The sequence below is a fragment of the Pagrus major genome, chromosome 24 (assembly GCF_040436345.1).
Source record: "Pagrus major chromosome 24, Pma_NU_1.0".
Classification (NCBI taxonomy): domain Eukaryota; kingdom Metazoa; phylum Chordata; class Actinopteri; order Spariformes; family Sparidae; genus Pagrus; species Pagrus major.
The window spans coordinates 15798971-15822677 of record NC_133238.1 but is presented as its reverse complement, the minus strand read 5'-3'; the positions used below and the strand labels follow the sequence as shown (position 1 = coordinate 15822677).

Sequence of the window (23707 nt, the reverse complement as noted above, 5' to 3'; positions counted from 1 at the left end):
ATTTTAGGTGTAGTTACAGCCTCGGCCTGCAGGGGGCGTGTTGTATTTTAGGTGTAGTTACAGCCTCGGCCTGCAGGGGGCGTGTTGTATTTTAGGTGTAGTTACAGCCTCGGCCTGCAGGGGGCGTGTTGTATTTTAGGTGTAGTTACAGCCTCGGCCTGCAGGGGGCGTGTTGTATTTTAGGTGTAGTTGCGGCCTCAGCCTGTTGTATTTTAGGTGTAGTTGCGGCCTCGGCCTGCAGGGGGCGTGTTGTATTTTAGGTGTAGTTGCGGCCTCGGCCTGCAGGGGGCGTGTTGTATTTTAGGTGTAGTTACAGCCTCAGCCTGCAGGGGGCGTGTTGTATTTTAGGTGTAGTTACAGCCTCGGCCTGCAGGGGGCGTGTTGTATTTTAGGTGTAGTTACAGCCTCGGCCTGCAGGGGGCGTGTTGTATTTTAGGTGTAGTTGCGGCCTCGGCCTGCAGGGGGCGCTGTTGTATTTTAGGTGTAGTTACAGCCTCAGCCTGTTGTATTTTAGGTGTAGTTACAGCTTCGGCCTGCAGGGGGCGCTGTTGTACTTCCTGGCAGCTCCGTCATTAAATATGATGCAGCCTTTTTTCTTTAGCGTCACTTTTTGCAGCGGAGGCCACCGTCTCCTCCCGCCGCTCCGCTGCCTCCCTCCCTCCATCACTGCCTCCATCAGCCTCCACCAGCCTCCATCAGCGCCTCCTCCCGGCATGTGTAACCCGGGTTGTCGCTCCTCCGGCCCGGTTTGAGTCCTCCCCCCTCCTCATGGAGCAGTAGTCCGGAGGATCCACCGCCCTGCAGGCTGCCGCCGGGGCAGAGAGGCGGCTCCACGCCGACGGGAGTGCAGCCAGGTCCGGGGAAGAAGACGCTAAAATGGCCGGTGTTTCGGGCTCCGGAGGATCCGTTTGCCGTCATGTGAACGCGGACGAGGCGCGTCGAGCTGTCGCGGATGACGGTGAGTGACACACGCACACCTGCTGTCACGCATGATGGACGGAGGCTGTGGTTGAGGTCCGCCGGCTGCGGGTGATGCGGGGCCGGGGGGTCGGTGGCGTGTGACCCGGGCGGCCGCAGCAGGGTCGGTGCTCAGAGTCAGTACAGCAGATGGATGGATGAGGTGATGGTTAAATGTCCGAGCGGTGCCTGAAGGGGTCTCAAACAAGCCAGGAGGAGTGGTTTCAGTCACAGGTGTCTAAAACCTGTCACCTGTCATCTGTAGCTCAGATTTAATACAGGATTCAATGATCATTTGGACGAATCCGTTCACTCAGCTGTGACTTAAATACAGCTGGTGCAGGTTTAAAGGCCCTGATGAAGTTGTTCCTGTGAGTCCTGCTGCATGATGTCATCTGTGTTGGATCAACTTGTGGTGAGAAAGATGCAGGAGTCAGTCTCTGCTGGATGCAAACTGCATCTCTGGGTTCATCCTGTCGTCTTCTGGTGCTGAACGCTTTTTAAAGAATATCCAGTTCTGATTATTTTGACTGATTTGCTTCATCGATATGTTTTATATTAGACGGAATGATCCTTTTTACATCATTGTAATATCAATATATCGTCTGATATTCTTAGAAATACATGATCTATACAGAACCACACGTTTGTGCAATGATCCTTTAAATCTGGTCAAAAACATATGTATATAATATTAAACAGTAACAATAAGTTTATTATTTATTATAGAAAATGACATCAGAGCTGAATCAATAAACTACACTGTGAAATTAAGAATGATAAATTATACGAAGCATCTTTTACCGTATTATAATTGTTCGGGGATCGATTACAAAACAGATTAGAAAAAGATTTATCAAAATCGAAGCAGCACAGAGTCACAAATCCTGACTTTGTGTCCTCAAGCTCCAAAAAACACTGGATCCTACATTTCCCACAATGCAGTTCAGTCGTGTCTTTTCATTTGAAAGCTAACTGCCTTTTAAATTCCCCCGACTTTCGAATGTAATTTGCTCTTTATGAAACCGTTCACTGAGGTCATGACTCAAGTGTGAAGTAGGGTCATTTTCTCATAAGCTTACATACAATCAGACTTCTTTTTGCAACCAGTGGAGACGCCTCCTGCCGGTTTTTAGAGATAAAATGCAGCTGCCATTTGACAAATACGTCCCGTGAAAAACACCCAGAATGCATTGCAGCCACAAGTCAGGTTGAATTATGATGAAAGCAGCTTGACTCTGACTGAGAAACTGTAACTATCCATCACCCCGGAGGTCGTCGAAAGGCATTCTGGGAAATGTAGGACGAACTGAGCGAGAGCAGCTAAAGGACAGCGAAAGGCAGCATCTGAATCAGAACTCCTGACGTGTTTTGGAGCTAAAAACTCACGAGAGCGTCGGCCTGATGAAACCCTGCAGACCTTGACCTCCTCTTTGTGTATTCACTGTGTGTCAGGCGGCTCGGCTCGAGCTCTGCAGCCCCGCCAGGGGAATGAAAATGCCACAACACGTCGCTTCGGATCCGCTAGTGGGTCAACGTCTCCGGCATGGTGCTGCTCGCATCCTCCCTCCTCCTCCCTCAGCCCCTCGTGTCTGTCTGGGTCTGATGCAGAGGAGGAAGAGTTTATTCTCCGGCTGCTGCAGCTTCACTGTGATCTGATAAACATGCAGTCTGCAGGTCCGGCCTCGCGCTGAATCATTGATTATGTATCGATGGGATCAGATCCACATCTTCTGTTTTATTGTCGTATTGGCTCACTCATTTCTTCAGTTGAATTCGACCCAATCAGAATATTTTACATTTGTGTAGGTTGAATTTTCTGCTTCGCTCTCGTCACAGCTCTGTGTTTATGCTCTGGTAATGTTTAGGCTCAAAAACCACTTTAGGTTCGGGTGAGAAAAACATCACGGTTTGGCTTAAAATCCCTGTTTTGGTCGCCACGATTACAGATGGAGATGATCCCACTTCCTGTGAAAAGTTGCCTGTTTTGTAGCCACAAACAATATCTGAAATAATCCAGGTGTCGTGAAAAGACACAAAGGTTTGTCACCACATAAACGGCTGCAAAACGCCTGGTTGTTGTCGCCTGACAACGGCCAGAAATGTCCTCAGGTGTCTTAAAAAAAACTAGTTTTGTCTCCACAAAAACAGCTGGAAATGTCCCCAGGTGTCTCTAAAAACTGATAAAACCCAGTGGTGTGACTCGATCGCCTTGTTAAAGATCAACAATGTTCATCCTGGTTTGCTGTGAAAACTCGTCCTCCTGTTGTGAATATTTGCATTTGTGTCCAGAAACCTGCAGCGTCAGCAACACACCTTCACAGAGCAGCTGGGTGGATAAAACACACAGGCTGTATTCTCATGTTGCATTGTGTGTTGTTGTTGTTTTGTGTTTCCTGCCAGCAGCAGCAGCAGCAGCAGCAGCGGTCTGACAGTCTGCTGGTGTCCATGTCAGGGTTTGCCACGAGGCGTTCAGGGTCCAGCAGTGATGATAGGTGCACCGACGTGGGTTAATTAGTGCTGAGGCTCAGACGGAGAGCTGCGGGCTGCTGACGGCAGATGTTTGCTCAGTATTAGAGGCTGTTGTTGAAGCGAGGCCGAGCCGGTGGCCTCAGGAGAGTCTGGAGTCTGTAACGGATCCGGCTCCTGGATTATTCTTCAAAAACAGGATCCAACGCGGCCGAAGAGCATCGGTTTCTACTCACATGTGACTTTATAACTGTTCATGTTGGAGGTAACTACCAGTCATTTTTAATTATCGGTTAATCTGCTTATTACTTTCATGATTAATAAAATGTAAAAACATTCGATCCTAGAGCTCAAAGTGATTAACAAAATGACTCATCGCTCACCGAATAGTTGCCAACTCATTTTCTTTCTATTGTTTAATCGTTGCAGCTCCGTTTTTGACATGAAACAACCTTCAGAGTTTGTTTTGTGACCAACAAGCCCAGAAACATTCAGTTAATGACACAACGAAAGAAAGAGAGAGCTGCAGCTGAGACCAGAGATCGTTCGACATCTTTTGCCTCGTTAAGGACTTAAAAGATGAACTAATTGATTAATTGGCAAATCATTTCAGCAAGCAAGTTAAAAGTTTCCGCCTCAGTCCTGTTGACACTTTTCTACTGAATCAACCAACTTGTTAAATTAATCTTCCAAACATCTTCTCCTCGAGCTCTTTCCTCCAGAGAGGTCGACAGGAAGTGGACGTTTATCTCCTGCCACAAATATAAAAGCGCCGGTTGACTTTAGTTTCACCTCTGCGGCCTCAGCGGAGGTGAAACAGATTCTTTCGAGTGGAAAAGTGGAAGTTACACCGCTCAGGCCGCTTCATTAGTCTGTGCAGCTGAAGCTGGAGATAATTGGGTTGATGGCAGCTCCTCGCGGAGGAAACGCTGCGAGCGCCATCGACCCCTGTGAGGACACGTGGGTTGATCCTGCACGTGGATCGGACATCGATCGGCCCCGTTCGAACAGATAATTACAGCAGTCTTTATTAATTATTGAGGAGGTCTGGTGAGAGCTGATGGTTTGAGGTTGCTGTTGTTTATCAGTGGAGTGTTTTTATCCAGGTTATTGTTCTGCTCAGCGTCTTCTCCTTCCTCGGGATGTTTCTCTTACAGGTGGAGATTTAAATGTTTCCTTAACTTCTCCCCTCAGTTACACAGATTGTAGGAAAATATTGTGATATTGACTTTTTGTTTGGTGAGTTAACGACTTCCTAAAGATCGGATCTTTGGAGCTAAACTTGGTGTAATGGATGTCGTCTGTACAGAGTGAGACAGGACGAAACACCTGTCGCTTCAGGTGCTTGAGGGGAAATGTTACGTGAGACGCTCACGACCCCAGAAAAACATGAGGGAGGGAATTATTCTGTCTTTCAGAAGGTGTTTTTTCTCTGATTATCACAACCCCTGTTTTTGTTTCTGTGAGGAAAAGGCTGTTTTATCCACTTTAATCTCTGCAACAGACAGAAACAGATTAGAAACTGAAGCTTAAAGTTGTGTCTGCTGGAGGAAAGACAAGAACCTGAGGTTAGAAAGTGACTCTACTTATGTAAAAACATTAGTTTGTGTGACCAAATCCCACAGAAGAAGAAAATAAATGTTCCATTCATGAACAGAAAAGCGTCACGAGCTTCTCCTGACTCTCTCTCGTCCTGACTTCACACCTCAAAGATAGCGTGGTAATATCTTTTTCCAGCTGCTCACACTGGAGCGTTCTGGTTCGTCCTCCATGGGAACAAACATCATTGATATTCTGGAGCGGCTCCCTCAGGGCGGCGCTGGACGGGGGGAAACGGTTCAGTCATACTGAGCAGCAGCAGGATGAAGACAGTGTGAGAAAGAGGAGTCTTTGTTGTGGGAGGACGGCGCTGGCACTTATGTAAGAATGCTTTTAGTTCCTGGAAGTCCTCAAACATGCCGCTGCAGCTCAGGACACCTGAGAGGGACCTGCAGGTCGCTCAGGGGGAAACAAAGGTTTCACAGTTGGTGGTTTTTCTGATTGATCGTGCCGTCAGTAACGGTCCTGACCTCGCCTCCGGCCCCACAGCGTCCAGTTGAATCTCATTATCTTTATTTCTGTGGTGACAGACCACACAGGGATTATCGCTGCTGCTGCTGCCGCTGCCGCTGCTGCTGCTGCCGCTGCTGCTGCTGGGACCCTGACTGATGTCAAGTGATCAGTCAGACAAAAGAGGTTTATTTTTCAGTTTATTTGTCACAAGAAGTCTGACTCGGTTAGTGTGAAGACGGCTGTATGATGTCTCCTGGTGCTCTGAAGTCTGAATTATTAACTCTGATATGATCCCCTGATGAAACGGCCTGGTGAGCTGCATCATGGGGAATTTAGGATGCAGTTGTTTTCAGGCTTGATCCATTCGAGAGACTAAAAGTCTGTCATCATTAATTCTTTTCACGCTTAATCTGTAAAATGTCAAAACATGTGTGAAAACTGCTCGAAATGTCCACAACTTTCCTGAACAGCACCTGCCTCCACAAAAACAGCTGGAAATGTTTTCGGGTGAACTTAAAAACCCAGTTTTGACCCTTTCAGATATCTACTGGTGTGACTCAAACTGCTGTTTGTTGCCTTGTCGACTTGTGAAAATGAATGAATTTGCTGTTTTTTCATAGTAAACTGAATATTTGGACCATAGAAAACAAGATATTTAAAGCTGCTGGAACCTGTGACGTGTCTCTTTTATTAGATATTTTAGACTTAAATAGTTTGTGTCACAAACAGCCTGACGTGGACAAACACCTCCTGTCTTCCTCCTCCTCCTCCTCCTCCTCCTCCTCCTCCTCCTCCTTTCGCTGACGATCAGCAGATTCTCCACATTCTGTTCAATCAGGGCAGATGACAGCAGCCACACATGCTGTTGTAACTGGAGCAGCTCATTCACTCGCAGCCTTACGTAACCTGCTCAGCGAGTGTCTGAGGAGGTGTGAGAACGCCTCGGCCTCGTGGCGCCGGCGGTCGTGCCTCAGCTCACCGAGTCGTGCGGCTGTTTGTGGGTGAGAGCCGTCGACCGCTGAGAATAACATTCATCTGCACGAGTCACGTCATGTTGAGATGATGTTGAGTCACCTTCTTCCAGTGAAGATGACAAGTTTCTTGCGATATTTCAAATTTTCTGATGGTTTTGGTTTCATTTTGAGTTCAGCTGCCTCTCAGACAGTTCCCTTCAGACAGGGATGAACCATATTTGGCCACATTTCCAGATGCAACGTGAGTGATAACCTGATATTTCTGTTCCAACAGCCTCCGAGGTAACGTCACTGTTTGCTAGTGTTACATGATGCGATGTAAAAGGTGTAAATGAGCTCTAAAATATAAACGCACATCTTGGACACTTTGATTTGAGCCAGGAAGTGAAACTCGCTGTTGTTTTACCTTGAAACATGGTCTGATGTCCCTTCATGTTTTCTGTTGCTGATCAACTGGAAAGTGCAGAAAAAAAAACTGATACAAACTATATTTTACTAGATTTTAAGTCTCATTGGCTACATGATGCATCAATCATCTGGAGGCTGGCGTGTCAGGGTGGGCATATAGTAATTCCCGGTGTCTTTTTACAGATAAAAGCATGAAAAACCATCCGTGATCGTAGCTTTTTTGCCATTTTAACACCATTTAATGATGGAATACTGTGTCTTGGATCAAATATGTCACTGAAATGGATCTTGTGGACATTTTGGAATAAGAGAAGACACTTTTTGTTTGTTTGATGCTCTACTGAAACACACAGACACTAGTTTGTTAGCTTGTTTGTTTGTTTGTTTGTTGATTGTACCTTGCATATGTGGTTTTATCTTGAAATAGTTTGCATGAATCGAATCACAAGAATATAAACTATATATTACTGGATTTTAAATCTCATTGGCTACATGGTGCGTCAGTCATCTGGAGGCTGGTGTGTAAGTGGCTCAGGAGACAGTGGTCTACACGGTCACTCATTGGTTGTTGTAGGCTGTAGGGCGGGCGTAGACTCATCTCCGGTGTCTTTTTACAGATAAAAGCATGAAAAAGCATCTCCGATCACTCTTTGTTTAGCTGTGTTTGTGTTGTTTGGCAACACATTGTCGTCATTGCATCATCTCCCACATTAATTAAAAACTACACGAGCTGCCATCAGGAAGTTAAAGATCCGGTTTCCTTTTGGGAATCCTCTGAATTCCTTGGAAGGCTGAATATCCTCCGTCATGTCTTCAGCATGTGGACCTGTTCTGTCATGTCGTGTCCTCACCCGTCTGACTGAGACACGTGATGACACACACACACACACACACATCATTCAAACACACATGCAGTGATCCTGCCACCACGGTCACGTTTCCACTGCAACAAGTATTGATCGACATGTGCAGAGGGACGGTGGCGGCGGTCAACGTTTCCAGGCCGATTGATGGCAACCGTCTCTCTCCCGGAAGCTGACATGTAAAACCGGTCGGTGACACACTCGGTCTTCCGCTGCGAGCGGCGGGACGTTGGCAGCTCGCTCCGCGCTCGTCATGAACAGGCCTGTTTCTGGCAGCTCCGCCGGCAGCCTGTTACCTTGGATGGCTCGTGATCAACGCTGAGAGACAGAGAGAGGTCTGTGTGCATCATGTGCTCCGGCTCATTCTCTCATTAGACTGTCGGCGTTCAGACAGCGTGAGGAGGAGAGGGAGGCTGAGGATGAGGACGTGTCGCAGCCGCGGTCACACCGGCTCATTTCTCAGGTCAGTGATGGAGAGAGCAGCAGATTTAACATCAGATTGTGTCTTTGAGAGGCAGAAGTGATGTAACTGTGGACGCAGAGCTGAGTGATACGTCAATACGATTGATTATCAGCTTTCAGCGGAGCCTTGATATGGTTTTTTGTTTGTTTGTTGTAGAGCAGAGGCTCGCAAACGTTACACTCAAAGGTCTGTATCTGATTTTTATTTAAGATCAGGGGTCTGGTGGTTACAAAATAACATCTTTCACATCTCTGGTGTTCAGTAATAGTTATTAAAACAATCAGGCTACGTGGGGACCTGTTGTACGAGAATATGGTTGAGTTTGCTGATAAAAATGTGATTTAAGAGGATATTGTTCATATTTTAGCATCTGTTTATAAAACACGCTGCAGTGAAAGAACAGGAGAGTTTGTTCAAGATGTGTTTTAATGATGGAAAATAAGAAAGAAATGGAAATGTTCCCATTTTAAACACCTTCGTTGTCATTTTAGAATAGATTTGAGTTTATGTGGTGTTTTGTCTCTTGTTTGGCAAAGAAATGACCCTCAGAATAAGAGTGTAGGTGGAGAGACAGTCTGTGACTATAACTTTTAAATAACTACTAAAAGAAGAATTATTATCAACACTCAGATACTAGAAAAGACAAACAGTATCTTGAATATTGTGACATTGCGACACCTAAATATTTTCACCTGGATTTCTTCAGTTTCCTCACGTCAGCAGATGGAAACCAAAGATATTTAATTATAAGGAAAGATAATCACAGTTAAGAAGATGGATGTAGAGATTATTGATGACGAGTTACCAATCAGCTTTCTGTCAGTCAGGTAATTGATTAACGGACTCATTATTTCAGCACCAGTGAAGATAAGAGCCGGTCACACGTGAAGAGTTTGTGTGGTGTGAAGTATTAAAGGGACTGTTTTAAACAAAATCTACGTTAATATGTTTGTTTTTATATTTACTCAACTTGATTTCACCATTTTCATCGTAATCGTGTCGATATCCAAACTTTCATGCTGTTAAATGTAAAGTAAAGATGTGAAGTCATTGTGAAATTGAAAGAAACATTTTATAAACGACTGTCAGATTAACGAACATCTGCAGCTGTGAGGATCTGAACCTTCAGGTGAAACTTTAAAGGAGCAGTCCGTGTGTTTACCTGACGTTTTTTTCCACATCGATGCACCTGAACAGAAATGTCTCCGAACACGTGGACGTTTGTATTTTTCCCTCTTTTGACTCATCGTTGCCAGTGAAGCGGGTTGTGGAGGAGCTGAAGTGCAGTGAGTAATGCTTCATGAGGACGTTACGTAACAGCGCGGTGGGAAGGCTGCTGGCGTTTTTCTCTTTCACTTTGCGTCTCCTGTCCAGAGTTCATCTCTAACAGCAGATGGACGCAACACCAGTGTTTGTTTAGAGAAAACAGTTTCAGAGATTCAGGGAAGAAAATATGACTTTAAATCTTTGAAGGTATTTAGGTTTCTGGCGGTTTAATGGGAAGATGTCAGCTAAATATTGGGATTGTTGGTTTTTATTTTATTCCCACGTTTAGTTTGATACTTTACAGACTCCTTGAATATCCAGTTAAATGTGGTGAGTAACTAAGTACATCTACTTGAGTACTGAACCCAGGCTGCTTGAGTATTTCCACTTTTTCTTCACTACGACGTAGAGGGAAGTATTCTGCTTTTCACTCCCTTATTTGCCTCCTTCTTTGCTTCCTTACTTCCTTTCCCTCGTCCCCTCGTCCCCTCTCTCCTTCTCTGTTTTGTCTTCTGTCGTCTCCTGACATCAGAGACCTCCGCGTGTCTCTTGTCTTTAATATTTGTTGTGATTTGAGGAATTTATTTTTAGTTGTGTTTGTAGTTGTAACGACTTATGTTCGGCCCACGGCAGCAGGTCCAGGAACAGTCACGCTGCTGGTCGGTTGTGTCGTATCACTGCTGTTACTCACCTCCACGAGGCTTCACCGTGAGTCACGTTGTTCATGGTGGAGGAATCTGTTGTGTGACGCAACAACACTTGTTGCAGAGACGTTGTCGGCAGCTGACGAGGGTCGAGAACGTACTGAACTGAGTCCTTTTGGGCTTTACGGTCATTTTGTAGTTCGACAGAGACCTCTAATTTTTTATACACACATTTTTGGCAACGATTCCTCAAATGTGGATATCAAATGCATCTTAACATCTTTAACAGAGGCGGAGATATTTTACAGTTGTCTAAAATGACATTAGTATCAACTGTTATAATCTGTAAAAAGAAGGTTTGTCTGAAAGTGACGTCTGTAAACGTCTTGTTTCGTTCCACCAACGGTCCAAAACCCAAAGATATTCCGTCTAAAACGATATGAAACAGAGAAAAAGCAGCAAATCGTCACAAGAACATTTGACACTTTTGCTTTATTGTCAAAATTGTTGACTAATTGATTAATTGGCTAATCATTTCAGCACCGTCTAACTGCCCACATCAACAGAGCCGAGCGTTGATACTCCGGATTAAAACAAGCAGACAGAAACAGCTGAGCGTAGTAAACATATGGAGGGCCAGACGCTGGCCGGTGAGGTCACAAGAGTCCGGCCGTCTTATTGGCTGAAGCTGAATGACATACGAGTCCGACCCTGAGGGGATTAAAACAGCTGGGTGTCAGTCAACGCACACAAACACACACAGCTGTACAGTAATATGGTAACGAAGGAAATGCAGCATGTGTTTCCTCTGATTTTAAATGTGTTTGTTCTCAATCTGTGGTCTTTCTCCGGCACCACAGGCTTTTTATCACCAAACAGAAGAGCAGAGGAGAATTTCTGGAACAAAAGTGTTTTTAAATAAATGCATCACGAACAGATTTCATGAGTCACAGCTTTATGAAAACCTACACAGCCCTCTGAGCGCCGAGCACAGGCTGAAATGAGGTCGTTCGCGCCGAAAGAAAACGCCGAGCGCGTTGGGAAAATGATCAAAAGACAGAAACCAGGAGTGTGATGCTCAGAAGTCATCGAGGTGACAAAGAAGCTGACATCAAACACAGTTAATGAGTTTGATTCTTCTAACGAGGCCGAACAGAACGAAGGCGCAAATCAAAAGACTTTCCTGAAAAGGCGTCTTTCATCAGACGTTTCTGTGTCTGAGACGGAGCTCGTTAAGATGCATAAAGCTGAATGAATCATGTCTCATTGCTCTGCTTATGTAACGGCTGAAAACAGTTATTTGTTAATCTTGTAAGACGTGATAACAGGAGCAGAAGGCACATTTAATTAAGTTGGATACGATGATTATTGATCCTCCTGAGGAAAAAATGGGACGTTTCTGGCCTGTTTCCATGTTGGGAGTGTCTACTTTTCTCTGCCCAACATTAGCATGTTAGCATGTAGCACAGTAAAATGGCCTCCGTACAGAGGGTAAACCATTTTTAGCCATGCTAGCAGCCAGCTGGTTGAGCAACCTTGACAACTTCTTGATGAGTGTCCTTGAAACCTTCAGCGGCTGAAGTCTTTTTATTCTACCGCCACATAAAATCATTGGTTGTAAATGTCTCAACAACTGTTTGATCGATGTGTCACATCTCCATCAACTCAGCTGTACTTTGACTTTAGTGCTCAAAAGCAAACGTCAGTAGCTACGATAACACGCTAAACTAAGATGGTGAGCAGGTTTTTCTGGTGCAACGTTGATGTGGAGAGAATTAGCAGCATGTGGATTGTTAGCAGGAGCCCAAGTATAGCTGATTAGCTCAGCTCCACAGGTGCTTGTCTTGTTATGATGCACACAGCGTCGCTATTCTTCTCAGACTGACGTCAATGAGAGAAAACCCTCATCAGTAACGAGTTGGTGCAGCTCATTCTGCAGCTCGTTAGCTTTAAACACTGTTTTTGTAGTCTGCAGCACGATGTGTCACAGTTGCCATGATGGACTGTAGTGCTGCTGTCATTGTGGTCCTCTTGGATGAGGCTGAGTCACAGGCAACAGCTAGTGGTGAAATTTGGTATTACCAGTCCGATATTTAGCCAAACCGGTTTGAAAATGTTCTCATCAACCCAACACTGTTCTGCTCGGATATTCAGAATGTAGCATTTTCTGATATTATTCAGGTTTTAGGAGCATTCATTGGACATCTCAGCTGTCTGGTCGAAAGGCAAAACACACCTTTCTCCAGCATTTTGAGGTATTTGGATATACACAAATGTTGCAACCTCAACCTTTTCAAGAACGTGGTTGAAGAAATGAAGGAATAAACTGAATATTTGGCGCATGCACAGAGTCAACATGGAGTCAAAGTTGTTGAAACACAGTTTGCTTTCGATGCAGGAAACATTATGGCCTTTTCCTCGGTGCCAACTTTACCGGGCTGCTGAAGTGGCTCGTCAGTTTTAGGGACATGAAATGGACATGTTGTACAGACAGGAGAAGCTGTCGCAGTACGACATGTGTCAGTCTGAGGAGTCGTGCTCCTTTTCTGAAGCTTCAACGTGCATCGACACTGAGATGATGACAGTGATGTAACCTGATGGGCCGTCTCAACGCCCTCTCTGTGTGGGCATGTATAGAAAACAACAGGAGAGGGTGTCTTCAGTCCAGTGCTCTCAAAGTTATGTTGGTAGAAAGCTCATTTTAAACACAAAGAAATCACACAATCCTTCCACAGTGACCTGATGCATCATGTGGTTTCCCGCCTGTCTGTGTACTTGGTGTATTTATAGCCGCAGTTTTGTTTATTCATGAAAAGGCTTCGTTCAGACTGATGACGTCAGCAGTGGAAGTGTCTGCACATCTGTGTCAGTGTGTTCGGGTCTTCCTGACTGACCCACAAACTCTATGAACTGTCTTTCATTGCATTCCCTTTGTTTAGAGCGGACATTGATCGCTGTGTGGGGATTCATTGTCTGTTAACACAGCGTATCGACCTGCCTGTGCTCTGTGCAAAGAAAAGGTTACAAACAACTTTTAATTACATGGAGATGAGGAGTTGCTCATCAACAGCACGCAGGCTACATTTGGCATTTTATTTAACTTTCAGCCGAGAGCTCAGTAAGTCTTGGATTCTGTCTCTGTCAGATTTTCAGAGATGTCCGTTTATCTGTAGCTGGCGTATCCATCAGCACAAAGTCTGTGGTAGTGTTTGCCAGCAGCAGTGAGCTTTGTACCCTTTGTGAAAGTTTATATATCTGTCACTTGTCGCCATCTTTCTTGCCCACAAAGTTTTAAATGGTTTGGTAATTATTCTTATCAGGGAGCAATGAACACACTGCTCTTATGGAAGGTTGAGAAAGAAAGAAAAATGGAGATGATGGCAACAACTCAGAGGTCTGAGTCAGATTCAAGATAAAGACTTTTTATTTTGGGCAATTTATGCTTGTTGTTGGGTTGCAGATAGCCGAGGTCTACGGGGCTTCAACTGGTGATGTGTCACTTTATAGTTGCCTAGTGGAGTATGAGACTTTCTTGTCAAAGTGAAAAGTGAAAGCACATATCTGGCAAGACTTCAGATTTAAACCCAAATGCTAAAAGGGAACCTGATAACATCAATGCAGGAAAAAGAGTTGGTTACTTTACTGAGAAGTTGGAGGTGTGCCGCTCCTTCTTGTTCCATTCGTCCCACCTGTACTGTACAAAAACTACTTCCTGTTATATTTCAAACTAATCCGCTGTCAACAAAAGCCAAAAGTACAATTCAGTCGCCAGAATAAATGTTAGCAAAGTCTGTTTCTGTGAAACCAAAGATAAGTTAGAACTGAACGTTTCTTTATGTTGCAACTTTAGGTTGCTCTGGTCATGTTTAGGCACAAAAACCACTTGGTTAGGGTTCAGAAAACGTCATAGTTTGTCTTAAAATACCTGTTTTGGTTGCCATGATCACGGTTAGAGTTGGTTTGACTTCTCGTGAAAAACATCCGCTTTTGACTGCACAAATACAGCTGGAAATATCTTTAAGAATATCAAGTAATATAACTGCGATAGGCCGTTTGATGGTCAGGGAGTTTTTTTAACATGGAGACCAAAATAATGTTTCTTTTTTTCATAATTTTCATTTCTTCAGTCAGTTAAATCTGTTGTATGACCTGTTAACTGGCAGTAACTTCAGTCATTTACCTGTCATCCAAAATTGCTTTGATTACTTTGTCAAACACGAAGATTTTCTTACTTTTCTTTATTTCATAAATTCAGTGCTTCTGCCTCACAGACAGAAGAAGCACTTTGAAGACATCGTTCTGTGATATTTTATTTATAATTGCAAGGAGGTTAATATAGGAGCAGAGCTGCACACACACACACACACACACGCACACACACACTGACGTATATGAACACATTCAGGGGGAACATACGGGCCCATTGATTGGCTCTCCTGCTGTTGCTATGGAAGTTTAAGCTGCTCCTCCATTGGTCAGGCTTCGGACCGGGGCCAACTGCCGGCTGTCTGTCAGCATCCCTGCGTCGTCATGGCAACAGACAGGAAGCAGAGCGGGTGGAGGAGAGCCGTGTTGTTGTTGTTGTTGTTGTTGTTGTTGTTGTAGCTGCTGCAGATTGGGACAGCAGAAGAAGAAGAAGAAGAAGAAGAAGAAGAGTTTATTTTGTCTCTGTGCTTTTTTTTGTTTTTGTTTTTTTCCAGAGGATGATCCGTCTGCAAACATAAAAGCTGCACGTTTTGATCTGCAGTACAAAACGGCTTAATGCTCACACACACACACACACACACACACACACACACACACACACACACACACACACACACACACACACACACACACACACAGGGTCACTCTGCAGCAACCTGCTAATCCTCCATGAAAAGATGATTATTAATATGTCATGTTTGGATGAAAATGGGGATGAGGGAACATGTATGTTATTGCTCCATTCATCAGCCTCTTCCTACTGTTACGCACACACAGACACACACACACACACACACACACACACAGACACTCATTAGTCGTCAGAGAGGTTGAATTTGTTTATTTGTCCTTGTGTCGTCTGTGCAGCTCAGTGTGAGAGCTCGCTCCACCACATGTTAGGAGGAAGGTTTGTGTGTTATTGTGCAGATTAACGACAACAGAAGAAGTTCACTGTTCATAATGTCTGAAGACTGATTTCCATTTTGAACGTGGACTATAGTGTAAGATGAATATAAAGCAGCTAAATGTGAAATATGAATAATTTAATGCTTGTTTGAGGTGAAGAGTTGCTTAATTTATAAAGAGAAGAGGCAATAAAGCTGAACAAGCAATGAGAGTGTGGAAGATGCTTCTTTCTTTTTCTTCTTATCTGGAAACATTCTCCTAATTAGGCTTGAGAGAGAGGTCACATCACAGTCAGGTAGAGCGAGGGCAGATTGTCGTCATTCTCTTGAACAGATAGAAAAATGCTGAACTGTGTCTTGTGTGTAGAGACTTGATGTTATCTGCAAGTAGGGGGGAAAAAATCTGTGCGTATATCAGTGTCCATTAGGGAAAATGAGTTGGAAAATATCAGCAAAGCGAAAATTTGTATTTGCATGTGAGCGCTTGAACGTACGTCCCTGTGCCGGGTTTAAAAGCGTCCTCGTCTCTGCACCACATGTCCGTAACTTAGCTCTGCTCAGCCTCGTATGCATTAAACAACGTTGACCGACTAGCCGAGGAAGCTAAGCTAAAAAAACTGTGTTCAAAAACGTCACGACGGAGAGAAACAGCGGCCTGTGAGAAAAGAAACACTGCTGCCACAGATTTAACCGAGTGTCTCTGGTTCAGCTAACTGAGCTGGTTTAATAAGAAAATAATAAACGGGACGTGGAGACGTGATGTTAGCGCACCGAGCAGCAACATACTTCTTCCTCTCCACACATTTCCCAAACAACAACAGCTCTCGCCCTACAGCAACTCTGAGGGGACACGCCGCTTGATTGTGCTCTCTGGTGGGAGCCTTTTGAATCACGATGTAGTAGATTAGTAGTCGGTGCCGTCGTCCATCGGCCCAACCCTGCAGAGAAACATAATAAATAGGATAAAGGTCAGGATTTGGCTCTTTGTTCAACTCTTCAGGAGTCTGTCTGCTTTCCTTACGTATCGTCAAACATGCCAGACCAGTTTCAACCTCCATACCTGACACAAACAAATTATTACCCTCCCCTTCATGACTCAACCCTCGGGGGAGGTAATTAACTCGACTGAGGGAGAAAAGTAGGCTAAGTGACTGGCAGAAAGGCCGAGATCCAAGTCAGGTGAGCGACGGGAAGAAGGTGATTGTAGAAAGGTGAGGAAGTGAAGGGACTGAGACAAAAGAAGAGAAGGAGGGAAGGAAAGTGGGATGGAGGAGCTCATGAATATCAAAGTTCCCCCAGACAGACGTTGCATAAGCACATCTGACCCAGAAACCTCCCGCAGTCGAACTCAAGTCACCCGGAGAGAGAAAGAAAACAGCCAGCGGGGGGAGGACGGAGCGGCATGGGAAGGAGGTGAAAGAGGAAATAAAACTGTCCTCATCCAACTCGGCTGTTTTCTCTCATCAGTTTGGTTCCACTTATAGACATTATGTTTGCTTCCCTTTAGCTTTTCATCTTGAAAATCCAGTTTAGATCACTTAGGTCAGCATTTGAGGACAAAGGACATCAACCTACCTCCAAATAATGCATCTATTCCTGCGTATTTTTGTTAATTTACATGTGGACAGTCATCGTTTAGCAGTACACCTACTTTGCTCTTAGCTTGAAGGTTGCACCGAGCGAAACAGACGGATGAAAGGTTGAGAACAGTGTGAAGGAGGACAGGTAGGAAACAGGAAGACGTTTGAATGACGAAGGGCAGCAGGAAACGAGGTGAAAGACGAGGTGAGGTTTATCAGGGATGTCAGGAATGGCTGTGCCGCTGCAGGCCTCTGACAGCTGTACACTGGCAAAAAACACAGAAAATACAAACAACGGCTCAAAGAGAGTCGAGGCACATTTATTTACCAAGTGCTGTTAAGAGAGGACGTCACTGGAATATAGATGAGGTTGCAGGGAAGGAGGCCAAAGATGAGGAAGGGTTTCTTTGAGCTCAGGTTTTCTGTTTGCATTTTATAGCACATTTGTTGTATTTGTTTGCCTCGTGTGTAGTTTTGTTGTTTTCTGTTGTTTGCACATTGTAACTGTGGTTTTTGCAAGGCAAGAGCTGATGGATTGTTTTATCAATTATGGGACATTGTCATCCAAAAAATAAAAAAACTGTCAGGACAACGCAAGAAATTGCTTTTACAGCCGCCCCATTTACAGCTGGTATTAAAATGTGATCTGTTTTCAGACACGTTATCCAGATAAGGAAAAATGGAAGTAATTGAAGGTGTTTGTGCGTCTGGAGGTCGTCTGGTTCACATTGTGTTCGATGTAAACACAATCCGCACAACGTGGTGGCATCTAACATTGATACAGATACAAGTATTTGTTTTTAAAGTAAAAAGCTAAGAAAGCTGAACAACATAAATACTTTAAGGTCTTAACTCCAAAAAAGACTGAAGGAAGAGAAACGACGCAGATACAACTGCTACTAGAAACTACAGATGGCATCAGATGGAGAACGTAATCAAAGTGAGCAGTTGCATTGTGATGTAGACACAAAATAAGACGAAGACACATGGGCGGATGTGATAAAGCGTTGAATACAGATAATGTATGCTCACTTAAAATGGTGATTAATGAAGCTGCACAGCAGGAAGTAAAGAATAAATGACTGGTGGTGTGAGAGCTGATGTAGCTCAGGAACTTGAATAAACTAAAATACTTTGAACTACTAAAAAACCCTTCACACATGCTGAAAGTATGAATAGTCTGAATGAAACCGTAACAGTGCCTGGTGATAATACTGTGCACTGAACAAGGAGGAGAGCTTTAGGATTATAAAGGAGCATCTATCAGATATTCATCTTATACTTCAGATCAGATTGACCTCCTGTGATTGATGAAAGACTGAAAGGAGCCATTAAATAAATGTTTGTTTTGTGCTCGAGTGGCCTGAAGGACGTCATTTCTTGTTCAGCTCCTGATCAAACACAGAGCGAGTGGGAGGCTGTGATCGTCCTCGCTCCGCCCACCTGCTGTTTTCTGAGCTATTATTATCCACCGTTTCCGCCATCGGGGGATGCCAAACTGTGTGTGTGCGCTTTTGTGAATGTGTGCACCCAAAATAAAATCTGTTTAACGCTGCTGCAGATTTGAAAGCCACTTTATTAACAGGGTAACAGGGTTTGTGGTTGCTGGCAGTGTCGTTGATCCTTTGGATCATGCTGCTGGTTTTTCATGTTTTAGCTTATTGAATTTAAATCGCTTTGACCTGATAGACCTGCCAAGAATATTTTAGATTTTACCATCAGTTTGATTTATTGATTTCTAGCTGTCGAGGCAACCTTTTCTGAAAAATGATCAATCATTCTGAACATTTCCTGAGCTTTTATCTTTTGTAAAACTTCCAGCACTGAAGTTCATTCAAACTTTTCATGCCGATGCATTCAAGGTCTGCTCTTCATCGTGGATTAGAGAGAGGTCTGCATCATTGGAAAATCACTTCATATGAATGTGGCTGTTTGTTGCATCGTTGCTGGAATTCGACAACTAAGTCTGAATCTGTAAAACCTTTCAGTTAAAACTCCTCTTTCCTCTTTCTGCAGGTGAAACCATGCGGCTGGGTGGAGCTCCCTAGCCTCCCCCGTTCCTCGCCTCCCACCTGATCACCTCTCCTCCTTCGTCTAACCTTGCCACCTCTCCCGTTCACCATGACTACGACCCTGGAGACGCTGCTGGGCCAGCCGGACCAGGAGCTGGGCCCCGAGCGACTGGATGGCTGCGAGGAGGTGGCCGGCCGCTATAAGGTGGTTCCTTCTGTCGTCTGCTCCATGTGCTGCCTCTTCGGCATCATTTACTGCTTCTTTGGTGAGTTGGTTAGAAGAGTGATCAGTAGTTTTTGGTCATGAAGTTGCAGCCTGGTTAATGTTTCTTCCTCTTATTTCAGGCTACCGCTGCTTCAAAGCGGTGATGTTCCTAACAGGCCTGATGTTCGGCTCCGTCGTCATCTTCATGCTCTGCTACAAGGAGCGCGTTCTGGACACCCAGCTGAGCGTGGAGGCCTCGGTGGGCATCGGCCTCGGCATCGGCACGCTCTGCGGCCTGGTCACCATGCTGGTCCGCAGCGTGGGCCTCTTTATGGTGGGCCTGCTGCTGGGCCTGCTGGTGGCTGTGGCCACCCTGGTGGGCATGGAGGAGCTTTCCGACAGCCCGCCGCGCTCCGTCTGGGTGCCCCTGGGCGTGCTGCTTGGCCTGGGCATGCTGTTCGCCGTGCTCACGCTACAGTGGCAGCGACTCTTCACCACGCTGTCCACGGCGGTGTTTGGTGCGGCGGTCATCACTGTGGCGCTGGACTACTTCATAGAGCTCTTCGCCCTCGTGCTCTACATGTACGAGCGACTGAAAGCGGCGCCTGGAAAGCCGGTGTGCTGGCTGACGTGGGTGGTGCTCGGGGTGTGGCCCGCCCTCACCCTGCTGGGTGTCATGGTCCAGTGGAAGGTGACCGCTGAGGGATACTCCCATACAAAGGGTGAGGGTGGTGCATGTCTCTGAAACTATTAGTGTGTCTTTAATCCTTGACAGTTTATGAATTTGAGGAAAGAAATGTAAAAGATTTTGAAAGTAGACTGAAAGTTCATGAATTCACACAGTTTGTGCTCGTTTGTTTTCAAAAGCAAATATCTTTGTGTGCACGTCATGATGGAAAATACAATAACGTGTAATTTAACTTAACGGTTGTTGGATAAAAGCCAATCAATCACACAACGGCACAATAATCAGTTCTTTGGTTTGCAGCTTGCCTCAGGCCGAGTAGAGAAGTGTGTGATGGAGTTTGAAGGGAACAGAAGTGAAGACAGTCTGTTGGTTTTCTCTTCACTACTTGACTGACACTGTTGTTTGACAGATACTAAAAGGGACAACAATGAGGTTTCCAAATATGCTACAACTTTTGTCAACAAAAGTGGCAGAAGTTGCATATTTCACATTTAAAATGGTAAATAAGGAAAAAAAGAAAAAAGCTGCACAGAAGGAAATAAAAAAAGGAATGGCTCATGATGTGAGAGCTGATGTAGCTCAATAACTTAACTGAAAGTTAAAAAGTCTGAATGTTATTGTAATAACGTCAGGTAATTCTGTGTGAAGCATGAGGATTATAAAGGATCTCACATTATGGGCAACTATCAGATGTTTTGGTAGAATTTTATTTTTATTTTATTTAGGATTGAGCTTCATCAATTATGTTTTTCTTGACATTTTTTTAGTGATTTAAAGAGTCAAAAGTCTAAACGTCTTTGTTAAACCTGAGCTAAATATGTTTGTGACCTGTTTTGTTTTTAAAATAAAGGTTATCAGTGGAAATTTCTTACAAAATGTCATTTTTTTGGGAGTTTCTTAACATTTTCAACCATATCTCTAAATGTTAAATGTTACGTATTTAAGTAGTTTCATGAACCTCGAGGCACCTTCATGAAAGTTTAAGCATTATTTAGTTCATAATATGAACAATACTTGTTGTTTTGTGGTCGTTATTGGAAGAACTGGTTCTGGTGAGGAGGGGATGCTAACGTGCCACTAGCTCAACCCACAACATTACAAGCATACACTAGCTAGCTTCTGACTTTAGCTCTTCGCTCCGCAGTAATCATTAGCCGGCAGCAGAGGAGGATGCAGGTGATGCGGATTCGTCAGCGAGACGACCGCTATCGCAAGAAGAAGAAGAAGCAGCAGCACGGCTCCACCTCCTCCCACCATCACCACCAGGCCAAGCAGCTTCACACCGAACCCGCCTACCGCCGCAAACCCAACCCCATCCGCCGCTACGACACGGACGTCCTCTCGCCGGTGAGGAGCCGGGATCTCATTTTTCTTTCTTGTCTTTGTGGCCGTGGCTTCTGTTTTCTTCACACATCTTTTTTTTTTTTCAAGCTTCCCACAATGTGTTTGGTCATTTCTTGTATATTGTCGTGTGGGTTTTGAAATTCTGCTGCTTTTTCTGTAAACATTTGTCTGACGACGACGCCTACAGATTAGCGGAGTGGGTTTTGGTGATTATCATCAATGAGACAATTTTAAGCCTTAAGTCTTTGACAACTGTTTGCTTGTTTTCTATGTGTTAATGTGTCTGTTAACGACTTTCCTTCATCTGACGACCGATGTCTTTCTCTCTTCTCGTCCTCCGTCCAGAGCTACATCCAGAGTTTCAGAGAAAGGCAGGTGCAGGCGCAGCCCTTCCCGAGCCGGCTGGTCGGCAGACCCCACACTGTGGTGGATGTGGGCTACGACTGCGGCTCCACGACGCCCCTCACCGGAGCTGCTGGACCTTCACTACGGGTCTGACCACTCCCTCACCTCCCAGAGGCCTGAACACACCCCTTAACCAGGGAGACACATGACTCTACAATCACTCCCCCACCTGGGTGTAATCACACCTGTGCTAGAACAAACCACCGCGTCTTTCAATGCAATGATTCTGGGTTCAAACATGATCTGGGTTCAAGAGGATGAAAATATGTTGAGGGCTGGATTTACCCAAAATGCAAAATATGTTTAACCCTTTACAAAGTAAATTCTGGATCATAAAGCTCCGCCAGCTGGAGCCATCAGTGTGGTGCCGAGGTTTGACCTCTTTTCACAGTCTTCAACTCAATGCACAAATGCATGCATGCACTTACACAAACACCAACCGCAGCTACAATCGTAAGGGTCGACGTGGGAACCTGAAGCAACCTGCTGCACGTCACCATCTCAAGTCAAACCGATCAGGGATCGCAGATTCAGTGCAAACCCGCCTCAGGTTCAAACACAGGCATTGTATAAAAAAATCAAAATACAACTTCGCCCACGTTCAGCGAGCTGTTTCCACCGCTGCTGTCGTTTTTCAACTGATGCTGCAGAAGCAACTTCCTCAACCTGTAGACGTCTTAAAGTCCAACAAAGATCATCTATAAAGGGAAGTACGGGCCCTTAAATGCAAACCGAGATCTTTTATTTGCTTTCTGTGCCATCCGGACTACACAAACCGTCCTTGAACAGGACAGAGACGTCTCTAATGTGGTTTTTAAACGGGGAAACCCTTCGTCACCCTTGGTGCTGGACGATACACCTCTTCAAGCGTCAAACTGCTCTCCGATGGCCGGGGAATCTGTTGTTAACGGGTGCCTTGCCCCTCCACGGACTGAACCATTCAGCAACAGGAGGGGGGTTACTGGCAGATCTCCCATCGATGGCTTGTTTTTGAATTAAATGTGATCACAGAAGGATTTTTCAAAGGGGGTAGCCACGGAGCTACGATAAGCAGGGTAATATATATATATATATATATATATATATATAGGGAGTGGAGTTGGCTTGTAGTCTTCACAGATGCCTGGATATATGAGGACGATTTGCTTTTAGCTGACAGCCAGAGAGCCACATTTACACTGGCACCTCATCTGAGACTTGAAGTGGAAACCAGAAACCTGAATTTCATCCCTGCAGTGCGAACTGTTCGTTCTCCAAGACATTATTTACGCTCACTGGTAAAGTAGTTATTTATTCCATAAGAAAAGCTGAAAGATTTGTTTCACTTGTCTGCCAGGCTGTGAAACTTTAAACTTCACAACATGCTCTCGTTGTTCTGTGCTGCAAAACAATCCAGCAGATTTTCTCCTGAATTCGGTCGTTCAAAGTGTAAAGTCAGACTGAAATTAAACTAAAATCAGTATATACTTAACTTCTTGGAGTTTATTTTGACTTGAGAGCCTTGAAGCTTCGACACGCTTTGCACAAAATGTGTCCAAAAACATTTCTATCCTCGTTTAAAAAAGTTGAAAACTGTGCAACAGCTGCTGTTATTACAGTTTATATTCCCTCAGACTCAAAGTTTACTTAAACTTTAAAAATGTGACTGTGACAAACGCTGAGGTGCCAGTGTGAAGACGGCGAACAGAGAACGAACTCGTGGACTCGTGGCCATACCAACTTGTACTTAGACCAACAACTCCTTCCATCATGTGCATTGATTTTCTTTATTTGGAAGATTTTTTTTGTCGCCAGTGAAAATGTGAATATTATCGTCTTTATGATGGAGGCGAGGGGAGGGGGGGGTGTTTATGGTACGTTTTTACTCATCTGTGGGAAATGCATGATCTCACCCCTCCGTCTCCGTCCCCGATCCGCCCTGCGGGGCTTCTTTCTGGGCTCCCACCGAACACCCTCCACCCTCCACCCCTTCATGTGCATCGATGTGAAATTTGTACATAAAACACAGCACTTACTAACTTTATTTGTTATTTTTACCAGTTTCTTTTCAATTGTTTTTCATTTCTTAGGTTTCTAATTTGAAGTTCTTCTCCAGTGGGATGTATTTATTTGCTGATTTATTTATTTCTGTAAAGGAGAGTGCAATGTCATCACTGTAGGCCAGTAACGCCATGCTTTTTAAAAAAAACAAACAAAAATGAATTATGACTATGATTATTAAAGCATGTGTTCCTACGGGCCTGTATACGATCCATGTGTGCGAGTC

General features: G+C 44.6%; 1 protein-coding gene across 1 annotated transcript; it reads left to right on the top strand.

Annotated features, from left to right (window-relative positions):
• Nucleotides 1–700: 700 nt before the first annotated feature.
• On the top strand, nt 701–23624 carry tmem198ab (transmembrane protein 198ab). The gene is made up of 5 exons (XM_073462500.1): nt 701–958; nt 18804–19065; nt 19145–19726; nt 20837–21039; nt 21382–23624. The coding sequence occupies exons 2-5, from the start codon at nt 18909–18911 to the stop codon at nt 21532–21534; spliced, it is 1095 nt and encodes a 364-aa protein (XP_073318601.1). The 5' UTR covers nt 701–958; nt 18804–18908; the 3' UTR covers nt 21535–23624.
• Nucleotides 23625–23707: the final 83 nt, after the last annotated feature.